Source organism: Botrytis byssoidea (assembly GCF_014898295.1).
Source record: "Botrytis byssoidea strain MUCL 94 chromosome Unknown BBYS_003, whole genome shotgun sequence".
Classification (NCBI taxonomy): domain Eukaryota; kingdom Fungi; phylum Ascomycota; class Leotiomycetes; order Helotiales; family Sclerotiniaceae; genus Botrytis; species Botrytis byssoidea.
The window spans coordinates 189,318-208,293 of record NW_024065844.1 but is presented as its reverse complement, the minus strand read 5'-3'; the positions used below and the strand labels follow the sequence as shown (position 1 = coordinate 208,293).

The following is an 18,976-nucleotide window of genomic DNA, read 5'->3' as shown; positions in this document are numbered from 1 at the left end:
GAGCTCTACTCTCCCCGCCTTATCGCGCTAAATTTATTAAGTCAATAGTGGTGCACGGATTCGTGAAACTCTTCTTAAATTGAATGAGAAAATTCACCATTAATTCGAACATTATTGAATTTTGATAAAAACTTACAATATAATTACATGATCTAGAATAGGTAATTTTACGAAAGTTTCGAAGCTTTAGAAACAATTGCGCAAAAGCTTTCCTCAAATTCAAGATTTTCATCCTCTCATGAACCCCTGCTCCCACTGCTGTGCAAATCCTTGTATGTCTCTTATCTTGAATATTAATACTCGGTAGGTATCTTTATCAAAAACTATCTTGTTTTATTGGTTGTCAACACGCGCATAACTTTTAAAACATTATGTTAAGAATATTTTGAATTGTTGAAAAGTTCTATTGTGCGGCTCCGATATTCTGTAGACCTCTCATGATACTTGGATGTGCCTGAGCCTCCAACTATTCCCTTCAAGCTTCACTTCGAACTTGTAAACAAAGCGGATATAATCATGGCACCACCGACATCTCGACCACGATCCCCCTCGCAACGTCCCCTCCCCGGATCTCCAACTTATTCATATGCTTCCACACTTCCCCTCGCATCCACATTTTCCCTTGCGCTTCCACCTCCACCAGCTCCTCACCCACCCCACGCCGTCCTTACAAAAGCCGACCTAGAACTTTCCCAAATCGCCTATTCCGAACTCATCAGCACCGCCAAAAGCTATCGACTAGCACTCGCAGAGCTAAGCTCGTCTGCATCCGCTTTTGGTAGTGCTTTAGAAGCATGTGCACGATTAAAAGAAGCAAGATCGGAAGCCTTGGCTACCCCTGGCGGCAGTCTCAGCAACAGTTTCACTGCAAAAGGGAATTGTACGGGGGATAACCTGATGTCTGCTAGTGGGGTACACCAGTTGATAGCGAACCATCAGCAAATACTTTCAGAATGTGTATACCGATCATTTGAGGTGCCTTTGCTGCATGAACTAGACAATTGGGGTAGGCAAATCGAGGAAGAGGAGGTCTCATATCGAAAGGAAGTGAAGAACAGGAGCAAAGAGATACAAAAAATGGAAAAGGAAGGGCTAAAACTACACAAGCAGAGGAAGCGAGACGTGCGAGGGTTCCGAGGACATCTAGTGGAGTTAACTACAAGGCTTGATGGTCTTACAACACTACACGGTGAACATTCAAGAGCTTTATTGAGAGATTGTCAAGATGTGAGCACCAAGGTAGTCGAAGCTAGTTCCTCTCTCGTCCGCGCAGAGGTGGAAATATTTGAAGCCCTTGCACGAAAAGGTTGGACAGGAGGTGGTCTCGAAGATCTACTCGAACACGGTCAAGATCTCTTCTCCTCGGAACCCCCTTCTACGAACACAGACTCGAATGGTAGCCCATCTAAGATTTTCAGCATTCTGCCACAAAAATCAATCCTTGTAGATGCCACGCAGCCCGCTACCGATGCGCCCCATAAAAAGGTGAACCACAAGCGTAGCGATAGTCTCCTTGTTGACAACAATCATTACCAGTCACTAGCTGCAGTCGCAGATCGTGATATAGATAGCGGATCAATATTCTCCGAGCGAGACACCAGGATTCTGAACCGCTCCCGAGGCGTAAGGCCCTTTAGTCCAGAGGCCGTCGAAAGAAGCCTAGATCCACTTGAGTTACCTCCGCCTAGTCAAATTCCCAGCCAACTTCCATCTCCCAGAGAAGAATATAGCGAGAGATCAAGATTCGAGGCTTTCGGCTCTGTCACACCAGAAATCTTTAAAGACGAGACTATCCTAGATTCGCAAGTCCCGTCACCAATCTCCTCGCCGGAAATATTTGCAGAAACAGAGACAGGGATGCAGACAGAGACCAACGGAGTGCCATCAACAGACAATCGAGCTGATATGGCACACGAGACTAGTAGTATGCACTCTGAGGGTACCATCCGCGGAGACGAGCGAATTTCATCACCAGAAACCGAGTCTGAACACGATGAAGACAGAAGAGAGCGAGAATGGAACGATAGATTTTATGTTTAAATGTTTAGCACGTGGATTATAGCCTCAAGCGTACTAATACCCCTCTAGACCAATTTTGTTATTTTTCTTTCTCTTTCTAGCATGCGTATACGGGGATATGGGTATCGGGGTCTTCGGTTTCGGTTTGGGATCTGGCAAGGAGTTATATAAAAATTGTGTATGAGACGATTTGGAGGTATGCTGACAAGTTTAACAAGAATAAAGTAGAAAGGAAGAGCTGTGAGTAGTAGTTTCATATTTGATGATTGACAGAATGACAAAATAAACTTTCATGCTATATTCGCTGGGAAAAGTCTCGCGCCAAAACTCCATTCCCTCAGTCACCCCATCATCCATACCTAATTGGTTGGCCGGTCATTTATTACATTTCTGTGCCATCTACGCTCTTCGTCTGTAATTTTTCGCGCAATCTCGGGTATAGTCTCAAAGCTTCTCCAAAATAACCTAATATGCTTCATCCTCCAGATGCCACTCTCGACAGTCCGTCCCTCCAGTAAAAGCTCTCCATATAATCAACTCTAATCATCTTTCTCCCCTCCCACAACTCCAAAAATCCCTAGGTATGTATCGAACCAGTAAACCATCCTCCAATAAAAACTCGCTTTTGCCCAATCGAATTCGCCTGTCTCTGTCCTTGGTACTGTATCCCCTATGATATCCGCACTGAACCAATTTAATAACGGGATGTTGGACAAAACTTGCTGTGTGTACGATTTTTGAGGGAGTAGGGCCTGATCGGCAGGGAGAAGTTGCAGTCGTTGAGCTGTTGGAATTTTGCGACAGTATAGAGAAGGTGCTTCGGGAGTGGCAGAACCTGCAGAAGATGGCCGTTGTTGAAGGGCAAGGTTACCACCTGGGATTGTAGATGTCGTTAATGTAGTAGTATCGATCGTATGACTGGTAGCTTGGGAGCCTTCAGGAGATTGAGCGCGGTCTTCAAAGTGTACGTTTCGACTAATTTGTGACATTTCAGGAGTGGTCCAGGAACGAGGGAGTCCGGATTGTTGAAGTGGACGTTCGGCACCTGGGAGGAATGGTCCAGGATCGAAACGGTGTCTATTGGAATTAAGACGAGACGATCTTTCTGATGTTACTGTAGAGACTCCTAGTTCGTCTTTCGCTGGTGGCGCACCGCGATAGAGTTCAGCGTGAACAAAATAACCAAGTACTGCTTGAGGTGAGGCTTCTATGGCTGCATCTGCTGCTTCCGCGGATTCGAACGTGATTTTAATCCAGTGCTTCCCGCCAGCATATTTCAAAGCTTTTGCTTTTTCTTCTATAGTCATCGGACGTCTTCGCAGAACAACAGGATCTCGGAGGTCGGTTTTGTATCTTCGTTGATCTAGGGGTGCATCGCGAGGATAATCCTCACATATGTGGCCAGCAATTCTTTCATATTCTGCAATAGCTGCCCATTGATGTTCTGGCGTGAAACCTCGTAGTATAACCTCTGTAGGCTCCTTGTGTACAAATCTCGAAGATTGGCCCGCATTGCCATCAATAGCTGCTAAAGCATTGTTATCTCGAATATTGGTTTGCGATAATGAAGATGGTATCGAAGATTTGCGCTGAGATGGTCCCGAGTCTGATGTCGCCGCAGCTCTCCTTGCGAAAGTGGCAGCGAATATTGCATCTGCAGCTGCCAAGGTCGGATCCTCCTTTTTCAAAGCTGGTGTGCCAGTTCTTGATCGAGATCGTCTTGTCGATTTACCAAAGGACCCTGTCTCTGGAACAGTCCTTCTAACTCTTGCCGCGGCGGGATTTCCATCAATTCTACTCGAATCAGATTGATGACCTTCCATCACATAGACGTGGAAAAGCTTACCCAGGGAATAGCATAGCATAAGGTCTTTTAATACCATCTTCACCTACATAACACTCCTCCTCTGGAACATTGTGTAATATTAATGGCGGCATTATGTAATTACTAAAGCAAGGGAGAAGAATGTGACGTGTCTCAGAAAAAGACTGGTACTGTCTGGAATGCGTGAGGAGATAAATTTGTGGTGTTCTCGAATTCTTTAGGATTTTAAAGTCTCACGTCTTGTACGCGACAAATCAAAAAGTCCTCGTTGCTATGGTACAGAACACAAAATTTACTGTGTAGAAATGACAGGGATCAAGGATTCACCAAGGATTTATTTTTGATATCGCATGGTACGGAGGGGAAAGCCGCACAAGGTCAAAACGGTCAACGTCATCTTAACTTTCAAAGCTTCAAGATTTCGTCGACGTTAAACAACAGCATCTAAAACCGTTAACAATAATACCAATCAACATAATAATACATATCAGTCAAGATGTTTCGATTCGTAAGTACAACAAAAGCTTTTAGGGGCCTCAATTCTTGATAGTTTATTATTAGGCGTTTACTGACATCGTTGATCCATAGCACAAAACCCTCGATGTCATTACTCTCTTTCACAAGGCAAGCTCTCCAGCTTCAGTAAGAGTTCATACTCTTTTGAAGCAAGCATCTGCCAATGCTACTGAACCTGCGACGGAGGATCAAGCTAGCGACCACTCTGCCCAGACCAACCCAAAGAGACAAGAGTTCGAATTAGAAGTCACCGAATCTGCACCTACCCCAGATCAACTCAAGAGCATTCTGGAATATGTTGGTGTATCAAAAGTTGGCAGTATTGTTACAGGTGCAAAGGATGAAGCAGACGCCGTAAGGAAGATCAAAGCCAATGAAGATAGCTTCCAGAGACCTCTAGTATGTCCCTTGCCGTGAAATGTATCTTATGGAATGATTATTTTAATAATGTTTTAACAGACTGTGGATTGGAGCAATGGGAAAGCTGTTGTCGGAGATAGTAAATCTGAGATATTGACCATGCTCAATGCTCTTTCCAAAAATTAGCCTTTGCATTGTTTGCGCTGTATATCATCTCAAAAGTTTACAATACCAAGTTCACAATATCAATTTGTTTAATCTCATCAACTACTGAAGTTATCCCGCATCGCTGGGTATTATGACATATGGGAGTGAATGGATGGTTTTGGAATAGACAGAAAAAGCCTCGGAGAGATCTACTGATCTATAATAGCACACAATGATATGAAGGGATTATTAAATATTAAAATTCGGGATAGCAGTTGTATTCCTAGGTATTCAAGACGTATGTTCCCCCAGTACTGGTTCATTATTCAATGCAGTTCACCACGTACAGTTTCAAGTGAAGTATTCTTCGAATGGGGCTTTCATTTCTCGTGTTCAAGGCCAGTATAGGGAGGATGAAAGTTTGCAGAAATCAAAGGATGAAAGGACGAAAGGACGGAACTCATTGCTGGAGTTTTCATGATGTGCGATCCGGCTCCTTCTAATCCTGTTTCAATAGACACTAAGTAGATAACTAGGTAGGTACGATACAACAAAACTGGCCTCAAAATATGCTAATGACAGCAAGACAATGAATTATAAAATGCAAGCTCCAATAACATTACCTCTTTCATTCACTTAAATCACCTGGGCACTCGTCATGAAGTTTTACTAGCAGTACTAGGCAGTACTTGTCATTCTTAGCGTTATTAGAAGGTAAATTAGTACGGTAAGGACTTTCTACTTGACTTCTCCAAATTTGATTTTCTCTTCTTAAAAAAAAGACTCAAACTTTCTCTTCAAGTCTTGTCACCTTCTCTTCTATCAACTCTTTTGGAAGCTCCTCTTTCATACCTACACTTTTAATAACTCTCACATTAACACTTTCTATTCCATCGTTTCTTTCCGAATAAAATCTCTGCACTGTCACAATCAATTGCCTCTCGTTGCATTCTCTTGTAGCGTCAAACGAGTCATTATTGTCGCATTGAGCTTCAAGCTTCATACAAGTTGCGTTGCTATTGCTGGCAATAGCAATTAACACAAACAAGACGCATCAGGAATTTAATAATAATTCTACAACAATTCTAGTAACTTCCTAGGAAGAGCTCTCGCCGGCATCGCTGGCAGATATCCCCGATTTTGAATTTCAGAACCCAATTGGAACATTCAAACAATAATACACCACCTCACTACACGGCTTCACGAAGATATCTAACCCACATCTACAGTGCCCTATCTCCAGTCTTCGAAATAATATCAACAATTGACACCTCCGCATTTACTACAATATTGCGGAACAATGAGTCGTCCACCATATTACGTCCCGATACACATGACGGAGAATTCTCGACCTCCTCAAGCTCCTCACCCCATGGAAAGCAATCCTGAGAGATGGGACGTTCGAAATCTCCCTGATATGCCTGCATGGATCTCCACTGATCGTGGCCGCTTTCCAAAACGAGAATCTGCTCCTACGGCAATCCCCTGCATTGCGCACTGTGACGTAGTGGCTGATGCTAAGGCTAAAGCTACCAGCTTGTTTGACTTGTATCCAGACATTGTTTGCTATGTTAGAAAGCCTACCAATTGGGATGACCTTTACTTTCTTTGGGATGCAGCCGATATACAATTGGAGAGCCCTGGCTTCCTCTATTATGTCATGTTCTTTATTGGCGAGGAAAATGAGCGACGCAAACCAAAAATACAGAAGGAGGTGAACGACGAAATCAACGAATATACCGAAGCATGGGTCACAAATCATAGAGATTTAGTCTTAAACTCTGCTGCGGGTAGCATGTACCAGTATTTCTGCCAGGATGAGCCTGAGGAAGTCGCTCCAGAGCTAAAGTCAACGGTCGAAGCAGCTTTGGAGAATTGTCGTTTGCGCCTGTTACAAGCTATGACAACTACTAATTCAGTCCCTTCTCATGATGCAAATCAGCCATTGCACCCTCAAGCTCCCATCGCTTCGAGTAGCAGAGCTGTCTCAGGCAATGGGACTCGTCATATCCAGGCTGGAAACCAAGTCAATCGATCTGCAATTGCTCCCATGACAGGAAAAGCAGCAGGAATCAATCTTGCATTGCATGGTTGCAATCCCATGCAACTCCAATCTAAGTCTAGCTTCCACGGCAATAGGACTGCTAGTATGCCGTTGAATCCAGTAGCTCAGAAACAATTGAAATCTGCGAATCGAGGTGAAGCCACCGCGGGAATGACATGGGCTTATCCCCAGCAACAACCACTCAATTACGATCGCTACACGAAGAATCAGCACGGTATGGGCAAAAAGATTAATGCTACGACTAGTCTGAATGCTTCCCCAACTCGTTCCGAGAGCTACCAAAACGAGAATGGGCTTCACAACAAATCTAGGCATCGTAGGAATTCGATTGAGACTCATCAAATAAGAGGGCTTCAGTGGTTCGGGCCTCATGGACCTCAGCCACACAAGCTTATGTATCCATCGCAGAACAATCAGCAACAAAACATGTTCAATAGCACGCGAGGAAGCCCTCCTCGAGCTCTTCAGCTCGAGCCTATTTACTTCCGCAACGATCTTGCTCCCGTCCCTTTTATTAATAATTTCAGCCATCGCATGGGTAAGGATTCGGTTGGATCTCGTATGGAACTCCCTAACGATGCCCGAAATGTTAAGAATTTTGAGAATTCTAAAATGAGTCAACCACTTGCCGACGTGGGTGGAATTGAAGGAGCTCCAAAGCTCTATAAAACGGATGACTTCTGTTTGTATACTTATGACAGTTCTGCGTCGAGATACTCCTCTGGCCGGACTCTTTACATGACGGGTGCAGATTTGGCAATGTTTTACAGTCATGAGTTGAAAAATCTAATGTCCGAAGTCGGAAAAGTGCTGTCAATTAAATTTTTACTCAGGCCCAATAACAATGGTCCAACTTTTATAACGTAAGATTAAACACTGACATAAGTAATGCAATAAAGCTAATTTTTATGATAGATTCGATGGCGATGTCTTAGCCATGGCAATTGAGAGATTTGATGGCTACAAGATGCCAAATGGGCGTATCCTAACAGCAGGATATCCACTTGAAAATTCAAGAGAGCGATCGGGCAGTAACTCCAGCTACCACAGCTACCATGGAGATAATGAAAACCGCTATGTATTTAATCCTGCGGCCGAAAATCGAGCTTGGCCAAAGAAAAACTCAATATCCCAACATCGACCCTCGAAATCCCAGAGTGGCCAAAACCAATTTCGTTACCAGAGTGGCAATCGTATGACTCCAGGAAATGACTCTGACCCCTTTCCATATACACAAGATCCTCAGTCTATCCCTCCCTATTCTTTGACACAAGCACCACTTCAACAATTTCCAGGACATGGACTAAGTGCGGCTTTCACGGAAGTTATTCAGCATGACAGAGGAGTAGGAGCATATTTACAACAACAGACCCCCCGTGCAGTGTTGAACAGTAGAACAAATACTACCGGTACGGCCCCAAATCGATCATATAGTGGAGTACAGGCCGATCGTCATCGTTGCGGCACAAGACCTGGAGCTGATCACAACATGGCAAATTTGCCCAACCGCCCAGTCAACAAAAAAGAGAATTCGCCAATCAAAAAAAAGTAAGTGAATAGATTTTACAGCGGATGTTGTCATTTCACAAATCGCTGACATTCAATAAGTTTTTCAAAATCTAGGCCTAGTGGAAAGAATTCAACCAACAGTCCGGGTCGTCGACAGAAGAAGACAGTTGACCAAGATACGTGAGTCTTTGTGTTCGATTGAAAGTTCAAACTAGGTTGAAGCGTTGCACTAACGTACAGATAGGTCAGGCAATACAACCCCGATTAAGACTCCCGTGAGATCGACGTCTCGAATTCAATTGAACGATCAAAATTCGTTGGCCTCACCAAAAGCTTCGCCAATCGAGGAGTCGACAAGCTCTACAACAGGTCAATCGTTGGCCACCGAGATCAAAGTGGACACAGTGGCTGCAATGAAAACAGGAAATATTGAACAAGTACCTGTTGAGATTCTCGAGTCACCGGGCCCTGTCGACAGCTCCTTGCCAGAACCATTGGGCGGAACAGTAGCTGCAATGGATTCGGATTCAATGTCTCAAGGAAAGCCGAAGAAGTCCAAGAAAAATAAGAAGCAGTTCAAATCCAACAGCAAGGCCGAGATTGATAAGGAAAACAATATTGGCGTAATTCCTGCCATACTTTCGCCAACTGAATCGACAATCACAAATCCATCATTTGGCGGAGAAGACACACTGTTCAGTGGAGACTCCACCCGGAAACCAAGTTTCTCTTCGACTGAATCTATATCTAACGACACCTCGAAAGACTTTATTCTCCAACAAGCGACTCGAGATGTAACCGCAATTCCAAAAGACAGCGAACAAACAACTGGAAAATCCTTGGACAATGAAGTCAAATCTGAAGTCATCTCGACTCCAAGTGTCACTACGGCTTCGATTTCACCCAATGCACCTCTTGCAAAGTCCAACCATAAGAAGTCAAAGACTCACGGTTCCTCCAAGGATTTCAAGAAACAATCTCAGTCGAATCTTTCAGACAATAACAAAGTTTCTTCAACCACCAATACTGGACCTGCCCGCAATACCGAGCCCAAGGCAATTAAACAACAAGGCAAAATCTCTAAAGATGGTGGTGCTGAATCTTCGGGGCAACAAGAACAATCAAAGACGGATTTGAAGAACAAAAAGAAGCGAAGCTTGCCTGAGGTCAATCAAGAGAAGGGACAGTCTACAGTCTCCGTTGACCCTACAGACTCAAATGAATGGCCCCCTCTGACTCCTTCCAAGTCTTCTCCTTCAAGTATTGCTGATGGAAAGCCACCACAAATTCCTGCTCTTCCAGCCTTGAATAATCGCAGAACCAAGGAGGTAATATTACCGGCATTGCCACTCAAGCCGCACCGACAATCGTAAGAATTTCAACTCTAATATCCATTCGCCATGCGAGCTGATTCCGTGTAGGGATTATACGCTAGGGAGCAAGGCGTGGCCGTTCGTACGAAAGTGCAAACGAAAGGTCTCAATAGGAGGTAGCGGTGGATGATCAAGGTAGCATTACTTTTGATGGCAGATTATGTCAATATTTGTATCTACTGGTATTCACTCATAACACAGTATCGATAGACAGGGTTGGAGATGAGAGTGATTTATTCAGAGTATAATTGTTTCACATCATTGGTAGTCATAGATTAATAACATTGATACCCAATAAGTTGGGGATTACCCCTCATCATGTGAATTCGTTTCCCGACGCTCACGGTAAAAGCTCGTTTTCGATGTCTGCTTCTAACTCATGATCCTACCTGTTGTGCAATTACCTTTGAAAAATGTTGAATTGTTTATAGCAAAATTCATTCCTGATGATTCTGGGTTCATTGCTTTTGAGCCTCTATCCATAACCCCAAATGGTAAGCTCAGAGCCAGGATATCTTTCGAATAGATTCTGAAATGATGCTCTTTTCAAAAGATTGTGCTAGCATATCAGGTTACGTTAAGTCGCATTAATTTTCGTTTGTCATCGGGTGTTTTGATCATGTATTTTGTATATCCCTGATTTATGCTTCTCATGTTTAAAATCTTTACATAAATTGAAGCTTGAGTTAATAAATGATCATGGAATTGCTTGCCTGTAAACATTTTTTTTGAATTTAGGCCGCAGAATATCTATAAGACCAGCAATCCGCTCACAAGATACCCGTTTTGCAATACACATCTAATTAGGAATAATACTAAACAAGATGTGATTGCGATATTTATGATTGACGGGATGGGAAGGCTGTATAGATTTTTTGGTGTGGTGCCACATTGTGTGTGTTTTTTGATGTGATTGTTATGGTTGGTTTGGAACTTACTTGGGTTGGGGAGGATGTTGGGATAAGTTTGTTTGTGGGTTTGGGTTTGGTGGGCTGGATGGATTGTTCGTATATTAAGTGAGGGTGGTGAAGGATTAATGCTCTTCATGTTTTAGAAATTTGATTTTGATGCTGATTGTGTGTTTTGTACTTTGTGTAGTTGGTTGGGAGAGTGGAGTTTGGAATGTGGTTAGATAGATATAGACTACAGTTGGTCTGTCTCGTCCAAGTTCTTCGATTGCTTGGCTTGAGATTGTGATCGCAGGAGTTGCTATGCCTATGACACTGTCTTTGGCTCCTGTCAGGGACGTTCCCAGGGCTAGAAATATCAACGCGAGTGTAAGGATAGAGTAGAGACGCTATGTATGATCTTACGTGTCTGCTGTCCCTGAACATCTTTAGCTTTTAATGAATTACGCGAGTTCTCGTTACCGTGTTTGGATCATCGTCAAAGTCTCTCGCTTCATTTAGGGGACCGTATGTGCACAGCGCTGTTTGGGAATCTGAATGTACCATGTTTTCACGATTGATCCTTCTACTTCAGAATCAGCTTATGAAATTCACTGTATGTATCTATTCTTCTTGGTAGGTAGGTGCCTAACTGTAATGGTATTCTAGGCTTGGCCTGCAAAATTCACTCAAGATGCCTACTTTGGCAGTACCCACCGCTTCAATCTTCCAGAACAAAGGTCAGGTTTCAACTCGTATCTCGTTTCGGTTTTCTAAATCCTCCACCTCGAATCTCTGTGACCATTCTTGAATAGACATGGCAACTGATCTCTAGAAACCCCTACCACACTCTGCCTACTCTGGACTCCGCTACGGTGTTTCTGACACGGCTTTATTTCACCCTCGGTTCTAAATATATATGATAAGTTTCTGGCACATCGAGATCTCATCTAATATTCATCACAATCGAGTCTCAAAACTTCCGCACTTGGCACAAACACTTGTCGCTTTCAAGACGTACTCGACGGCTAGTGGTTCTTTGGACTCATCTGTCGATACTTCATTATTTCGTTTCCATCTCCGCAAATCACCACATATGCTTTTGTACTTGTCATTTTATTAATGATATAGCAACAAATCTTCTAATCATCATATCATCAACAGAAATATCATAAAACTTCTGTTTATCATTCATCCAACGGATACCACCACAGAGCTTCGACCGATCATCTCATCAGGGTTACTACAGGACTGTGACTGGATTCTCGAACCTATTCAAACAAACGCCATCAATCGTTACCTACCACCAGCAACCATCATGGCAGATAGTAATCCAAAAGATGATTTGCCGCGCCTTATTATGGGCCTTACAGCACTGGAACACCGTAGAATCAACATGAGAAAAATTCTTAGTGTTTTGAGCGAAAGAAGATACTCGAGATACAATAGAAGTCAATTGTTACGTCGACTTTATGAGCTTGAGAGTGGAGGGCATGTTCCACGTGAAACGCATAAAGCTATTGTTCTTTGGCTACAGAGGGTCCATAGGTCACATCAGCGATTATTATGATCAGAATGACCCACCCCGACAGTCGCAGGCATCTCGAGACCTCAAACGCAAGAGGTCCGCTGAACCCATATCTAATGATTACAGAGATATTCGGATCAAGCACGAAGACTCCATAAAGTCAGAAGCGCAACCGCAACCGCAACTCAAGGAATGTTCTATATGTGCAGAAGACCTCATGCTCGCTAATTTCCCGCGTCGAATTTCGGCTGAGTGTACGCATGATCCAACATGCTGCAGCTCATGTCTATCTCGGTCTATTGGTGTACAAATTGAAAGCAAAGAATGGGATCAGATTACATGTCCCGAATGCGCAGCACTTCTCTCCTTCGACAATGTGAAGTTCTTTGCCTCTGAGGCGGACTTCATTAGGTATGTATTTCATATCCCTAAGAATCCGCTCTGCAATCTCATGCTAACACCCGATACAGATACGATAAAAAATCCCTCTCATCTTGCATCGAAAATGATCCCAACTTCACAAATTGCCTTGGAACCGGCTGTAACGATGGTCAAATCCATGAGGGCGGTGACGATCAGCCTATCATGACATGCAGAACATGTAGTTTTAAAACATGCTTCACGCACAAAATGCCCTGGCACACCGATTTAACGTGTGAAGGATATGATGAGCAGTCTAGGGAAAGACTGCGACAAGAAGAAGCAAGCCATGATCTGATGGATGAGGTCACCAAGAGGTGTCCTAATTGCCAAATCCGCATTCAGAAGAACGAAGGATGTGATCATATGACTTGTAGGCTATTGAATATTGGAGTTATCAAGTATTCGGGTTGCTAATCAAAGAATAGGCCGTTCTTGCAAGCACGAGTTCTGCTGGGAATGTTTCGTCGATTTCCAATTAATCCGCTCAGTCAGCAACGAAGAACATCTATCAACCTGTAGCTACTTTACGGGAAATCTTCCACGGTATCCATATCAACTCCACTATCCCCTCCAAGTTTCCAGGAGACATCAAACCATTGCAAGATCTGCAACCCCGGGTCCTGCACCACCACGTACGGCATTCACACCGCAAGAACGTGGTATTGTGGACCGCATTCATGCATCTCGAGCGCAGCAAAACATCGTCCGGGCTCCATACATCTTGCCTGATGAAGACTCGGATGATGAACAATTTGCTTTTGGCGGCTTGTTTGAAGAGGGATTTTAGGAGCCAATGCGCCGAGTCGACTTTGGGAAGCAACCAGGAGAGACTAGCAGATAGTCTGGAGTAGCAACCATTATACAGAGACATCATCGCGTCTAGAGAAGCGGGGTAGGGATTCTTTTATGATTCGTTCTCGCTTTGTTGGGAGGATTTGGTGCTAGGTGTCAATATTTCACGGATGCGAGGCTAATAATTATGATCTTGCATATACTTTGGGTTGGAAGGGAAAGTCTATTAGGTGGGAGGGGAAGGATAGTTAGGCAAATTGCAAAACAAAAGTTATTTGTGATGTGAATGAATTTTTTAGATCTGTCATATTCAACATTGATCTTCCGCTTTTATCTTTCAGGGATCTCATGCCTTAATCAAACGTTCAAAGATATGCTTCTCCCATTGAAGTCATTCATGCGTTTTGTAAATTGATCCATCAAATGGAACTATACAATTGCATCAGCAGCAGCTACATCAAAGATGCTCCCTGCTTGAGAACATTGAAAACATAAGTTGCAAGCAGGTATCTATTCAAACTCAGTTTGTTTCTTCAAAATTTACTAAATGGTTCATGCACTGAAATATAGTGAATTAAAAGATCCCCAGCTTTGTGCGCCCCTCACTTAGTTCGTTTTATATTTTCTTTTACAAGTACTTCTATTTCTCCTCCAACTTCGTTTCTTAACTTCCAATCTTCAAAATCTTCCAGCAAAGAACAGGAAAACTACCTGTATGTTTCTTTCTTCACCGGAGAATCATCTTACTACGCTCTTGATCAACTCGATATTACTGGATGTGAGTACTTGAATCCTATCTTTCTCTGCAAGGTTGAGAGGACTGACCAATTCTGTTTAGTTAAATCCTCAATTCTCAGATCTCCTTCCAAGTAGATAATCCTTTTTGAGAAAGATTGCAAGTTATTCAACTCTGCTTATACCCATCATATGCTTTGCGACAAAAACTGATTTCAATTTTCCTATAGAGCTAAGAGCCATCGTCAACCAACATGTCGACCTCAAACTTTGCCCCCGCGATGGAGAATCAATGTGCTCATTGCAAAGCCCCAGCCCATAAGAAATGCACTGGATGTTCTTCTCCACTCGGCGAGGAGGCCGTTGCAACCATCTATTATTGCAGCGAAAATGTCAAGCGGAGCACTGGAAACTTCACAAGTCTGCTTGAAAAGCTCATCAGACCAAGAATCTTTTATATCGTGCTGGCGAGGCGCTTCAGGAAATCTTCTACGCTTTTCGCCAAGAGATGTTCAATAACAAGATTGCGAAAGTTGAGTATAAGGATGGGAAACTTTATTTGGTTGAAGGCCGATATCCAGATATGAGAACCAATTTGGATGTGCTTCATGAGTTTCCTTTCGAATTGCTCCCCAGCAAAGAAGACAGGCATGCTGTGCTTGCACATATGGCTTGTCAGGATGCTGTTGCGTGGATGCAAGAGGTGATTGAGATTTTCCTCAAAGGTTAGTACGTACATCTCTCTCATAGTACAAGACCAGAAGAACTAACCAAAAAACAGGCGCCGCCCAGAAGATTGAGGAACTGAAAGTTGAATCGAAGAACCCAAAGAGAGAAGTTCTAATAGTTGGCCTAGGTGGTGAGCAAGATCATGCCCACTATGTGCACTCTATTTTCAAGGTCACCCTCCAAAACTGTGGAGGTGTGTACTGTCTGGATCTCTCGGGTGCTCAATTTGGCTACTACAACCCCGTTACTCCTTGGTCTGAATACGCTGTCACTCGGATTTCCTCAATCACGAGTTGCCATCCTTCTGGGACCGACAAGGCTATGTTGTTATCAAGAAAGCATGATAATAGTCTTCTTGATTTCCTTCACCGGATACTCGAAGGCTGTTCTCATAGGACGCCAATTGCAATGGAAGCATGGGAGTCGAAGTCTATGGCATTATCGACATTTCTGAGATTGCCTCAAGGATAATTTGAAAAGGAAAAGAGAATTATGTGTTACTTTTTCCGTTTTCACTACTTCGAATTTCGAGAGAACATCAATGAACAGATAAAGAAAGCCATCGAGAACCCTGGTGTCCATCCTGTGATCTCGTTCATCCCAGGAAAATTGAAAGCCCATTAGAGATCAAGAGAGCCAACATAGCAAAGTCTGTCCGAGAAGGCACTGATGGGTTTGATTTCTTGATCTGTGTGAATCGGGAGGGGTACCCTTGCATTATTGAACAAAATCTTCCATCTTATCACGATGAAATCTGGTCAATCAAGTTATGCGAAGGTACTAAAAGCTCTAAAATCACTTCTCAATAGGAGAAAATCATGCTTGGTGGAGGCCATGATAGGTTGATTAAACAAATTCATATGATAATATTAGTTAGTCAATTATATGTCCTTAAGTGCTCATGATAATGTTTCCTTTTAATCCCTAGACACTGACAATTATCGTACCGTGGTTAACAAGAAAAGCGCATCTGCCACATCAATCCACAAATTTTTACGTCACCCCACAAAAAGCCCAATCATGAGTGACTGCCCTTCAGACAAATATGCCCGATAGAACTTCACTTATATTTGGGCATCTCTGCTAATAGACGTATTTTGACGAGCAATGAATTTTCATTAAATAAGTGAAGGTTCCATTGTTGGCACAACCATAGTTTGAGGGCGATTGACAATAGTCCCAAAATGCAATAGCGCTTTCGCTTAAGATGGTCTTTGTGAAATCTAGCTTAGTTTGTGGGGATAAGTAAAGAACTCTCGTCGCACTAGAAAGCTCTGAAGTAGGGCTGAGCAGTGAGGCTCTGATTTGCCTAACAGAATGATATTATTGGTGATTATCATATGCAGTAACCAGAATATTTACTACTCCGTAGGTAGACAGCATTCCCCCCCGCCTCGCTTATTGGTGGTTCACCACTGATATCGAATCAATCGAGTACTGATGAACAGCAGTGGCATGATGTCGTGGTTTAGTATTATAGTCTAACAAAGACTATGTCTTATATCGAAAGCGCTGCCCCATATACGACAACAAGACTCCTTGCTAGTTACATTTGAATTTGGGGAGCACCAATCCTCGTAGGACTTCCGATTTTATGAGTTTTCTCAACCAAAAGGTCTCGGTGAGGACTAATGAAGTGCAATTACTGTCAGATTACTTGATAGGGCTTTTCAGCACTCGGTAAGTTACAGTTGTGTCTCTTTAGGCTGACTACGCTGATTGCCATTTCTGGTAGCGTAATTAAGGTACGGGAATAGGTGGCAGCTGGACAAGCAAAGTTCAATGATGTTAGTCGGGGTTTCCCCTGCTATACCAATTTTAAAGATGAAGGGAGTCGACTCTCGATTGATATAGAGTAATTTAGGAGAGCCGGAAACCAAAAAAGGCATGGGGTTTTCGGCTTTCGTTGTCTAGACGATACTGCAAAGGGACAACACAAAGGATTGTTGGCAAAAACCAACTAGGTTGCCACGATGAATTCCAGCACTGTGCATGATAACGAAATCGAGTCTGTTATCAGAGATACCAAACTAGGCCCTCATAGGACCGAAGAACGACGATGTTGTGCGATGTTCGACAGCGTGAACAGTGCTCCCAATCGGTTAAGTTAATTTGAACCAATGGAATGAATCGCTTTAAATAAAACCTGATATCAAGCTACACTTGTTCGCCAAGACAGTGATAGATAATACCCAACACTCCAAGCTTTCTAGTGAGTGCTCTTCTTGCCATCATATCGGAGCAAGTTGCAGAGACGCGAGAAAAAGGTGGTCTTTTTCTCAAAACGGGGGTGCGAGTAAAGGATATTGATCATTGGAAGGATAAAGAGTTGGAAGAGTTTTTCAACACACAGTAGTGGATTATAGCACCTATGTTCAAGGACAAAGCAGAACTTGAACTCGCCGCAAGGGAGGTTCTACCTTTTCTTCCCTTCGATGGCGACGATCAAGATGAAATGAAGACCAAGCAGGGAGCATACAGCGAGGTTTTTCCCGTGAACATTCATTCTTCTCATCATGAGTTTTGGACTAGCCACCATGAGAAGGTAAGACTGAGATTTGTTTATTGAAAACATGTACTAATGAGGTGTAGGCAAAGAAGCCATTAGTAGCAGTGAAAAAATTATTTTCAACCGATTAGATAGAGTTTAAGAAGGAGCGTGATGTCCTAAAAATCCTCGGCAGTAAATCCCCACCACATCCACACCTAATTCGATTATTGGCCACTTATCGACAAAAGGGGAAATATCATCTCATATTTCCATACGCGGAGAGCAACTTGAGATCTTACTGGGAACAACGCTCACTGCCCGAATTTGATCACGAAACAGTTATGTGGGCCTTGACACAAATGTACGGAATCTCCAATGCATTGTTACGACTGCACGAGTTTAAAGTTACATTTCCACTGAAAGTTGGTGGTGCTGCAAATGTCCGTGTGAAAACGGAAGATGATGGTGAAATAAGCGTACGTGCAGGCGAAGAAAAGTTCGGTCGTCATGGCGATATCAAGCCGGAAAATATACTATATTTTTCGAAAGGCCCTGAAGCAAAAGATCCGTGAGGTGTTCTAAAGCTGGCCGATTTTGGCCTCGGAAGATTTCATGGCAGAGATTCAAAATCAGGAATAAGGCCTTCTGGAATACTCTCATCCCCAACCTATGAGCCTCCTGAATGTAAGCTTCGCCGCCCGGTATCTCGAGCTTATGATATTTGGAGTTGTGGATGTGTGTGGCTCGAATTCATTACATGGCTTGTGAAAGGTAGTGCTGGTATAGAAGAGTTTGCGGATTGGAGAGGCAATAGTGCAGGACTCAATGACATTGACGATGACAATTTCTTCACCATCCCACGAGAATCAAATAGTTCTTCGGGGGCTACCATCCGAGCCGGAGTCATACTATGGGTTGAGCAATTGCATCAGCATGAGAAATGCTCCAAACTTATCCATGATCTATTGAAGCTCATCATGAAGGACCTTCTACTCATTGACGCAGATGAGCGTGTTAAAGCTAGCGAGTTCCACCAACAAATGAAGCACTGCTATCAGAAAGCAACAAGAGATCCAGACTATATGTTGAAGTCAGCCCCTCTATCACCAAAAGATTCGAAAGCGACACTTCTCAAAATACCGCGGCATGAAGGACTCGGATCTCATATGGCCTCCAGCGACCAAAGAAATATAAATATCTCGCGGAATTCCAGTGTATCTCGCAGTTCTAGAGATTTAAACCAAAAATCCAAGAAAACTGTAACTTGGCCGACAGATCTCACCAAGGGTTGATATGGAACCACTTTTCCCATTGAGCCGAACCTCTTCGCCTGGAGGACAGGGTACAACAAGCGTCAGCCCCTTTGCAATTCAATCTGAAACCTACTGATTCTAGAATCTTATTAAGCACTGGAAGTGTAAGCTTCATTTCGTTAGTCTAAAGATGTATGCATTGGACCAGGAAGAAAGGTATGACCCCTTGATTACTTATCGTTCTCGATACGGACTTTTCTAATCTTTTTCTCTAGAAACAGGGTTACCATCAATGATATCACTCCAAATTGTATCGAAACAGAG

At 43.2% G+C, this 18,976-nt stretch overlaps 8 protein-coding genes across 8 annotated transcripts; 6 read left to right on the top strand and 2 right to left on the bottom strand.

Moving 5' to 3' along the window:
* Positions 1–516: 516 nt before the first annotated feature.
* On the top strand, positions 517–2,040 carry EAE97_001513 (uncharacterized protein; the record flags this gene model as incomplete). Its single annotated transcript, XM_038872024.1, has 1 exon — positions 517–2,040. One exon carries the CDS (start codon positions 517–519, stop codon positions 2,038–2,040), a length of 1,524 nt encoding a protein of 507 aa, XP_038736582.1.
* Positions 2,041–2,558: 518 nt separating this feature from the next.
* EAE97_001512 (uncharacterized protein) lies at positions 2,559–3,957 on the bottom strand (the record flags this gene model as incomplete). Its single annotated transcript, XM_038872023.1, has 2 exons — positions 2,559–3,813; positions 3,866–3,957. The coding sequence occupies 2 exons, from the start codon at positions 3,955–3,957 to the stop codon at positions 2,559–2,561; spliced, it is 1,347 nt and encodes a 448-aa protein (XP_038736581.1).
* Positions 3,958–4,340: 383 nt separating this feature from the next.
* Positions 4,341–4,906, top strand: EAE97_001511 (uncharacterized protein; the record flags this gene model as incomplete). The annotated part of the gene is made up of 3 exons (XM_038872022.1): positions 4,341–4,352; positions 4,433–4,759; positions 4,820–4,906. The coding sequence occupies 3 exons, from the start codon at positions 4,341–4,343 to the stop codon at positions 4,904–4,906; spliced, it is 426 nt and encodes a 141-aa protein (XP_038736580.1).
* A 1,261-nt stretch (positions 4,907–6,167) lies between these two features.
* Positions 6,168–10,008, top strand: EAE97_001510 (uncharacterized protein; the record flags this gene model as incomplete). Its single annotated transcript, XM_038872021.1, has 5 exons — positions 6,168–7,795; positions 7,848–8,480; positions 8,541–8,621; positions 8,686–9,810; positions 9,863–10,008. 5 exons carry the CDS (start codon positions 6,168–6,170, stop codon positions 9,942–9,944), a joined length of 3,549 nt encoding a protein of 1,182 aa, XP_038736579.1. The 3' UTR covers positions 9,945–10,008.
* An 839-nt stretch (positions 10,009–10,847) lies between these two features.
* EAE97_001509 (uncharacterized protein) lies at positions 10,848–11,148 on the bottom strand (the record flags this gene model as incomplete). The annotated part of the gene is given in 2 exon segments (XM_038872020.1): positions 10,848–11,111; positions 11,128–11,148. 2 exon segments carry the CDS (start codon positions 11,146–11,148, stop codon positions 10,848–10,850), a joined length of 285 nt encoding a protein of 94 aa, XP_038736578.1.
* Positions 11,149–12,019: 871 nt separating this feature from the next.
* Positions 12,020–13,439, top strand: EAE97_001508 (uncharacterized protein; the record flags this gene model as incomplete). Its single annotated transcript, XM_038872019.1, has 4 exons — positions 12,020–12,241; positions 12,294–12,640; positions 12,700–13,022; positions 13,078–13,439. The coding sequence occupies 4 exons, from the start codon at positions 12,020–12,022 to the stop codon at positions 13,437–13,439; spliced, it is 1,254 nt and encodes a 417-aa protein (XP_038736577.1).
* A 950-nt stretch (positions 13,440–14,389) lies between these two features.
* EAE97_001507 (uncharacterized protein) lies at positions 14,390–15,390 on the top strand. The gene is made up of 3 exons (XM_038872018.1): positions 14,390–14,599; positions 14,622–14,904; positions 14,961–15,390. Exons 1-3 carry the CDS (start codon positions 14,570–14,572, stop codon positions 15,377–15,379), a joined length of 732 nt encoding a protein of 243 aa, XP_038736576.1. The 5' UTR covers positions 14,390–14,569; the 3' UTR covers positions 15,380–15,390.
* Positions 15,391–17,279: 1,889 nt separating this feature from the next.
* EAE97_001506 (uncharacterized protein) lies at positions 17,280–18,691 on the top strand (the record flags this gene model as incomplete). The annotated part of the gene is made up of 4 exons (XM_038872017.1): positions 17,280–17,453; positions 17,501–17,515; positions 17,549–17,967; positions 18,019–18,691. 4 exons carry the CDS (start codon positions 17,280–17,282, stop codon positions 18,689–18,691), a joined length of 1,281 nt encoding a protein of 426 aa, XP_038736575.1.
* Positions 18,692–18,976: the final 285 nt, after the last annotated feature.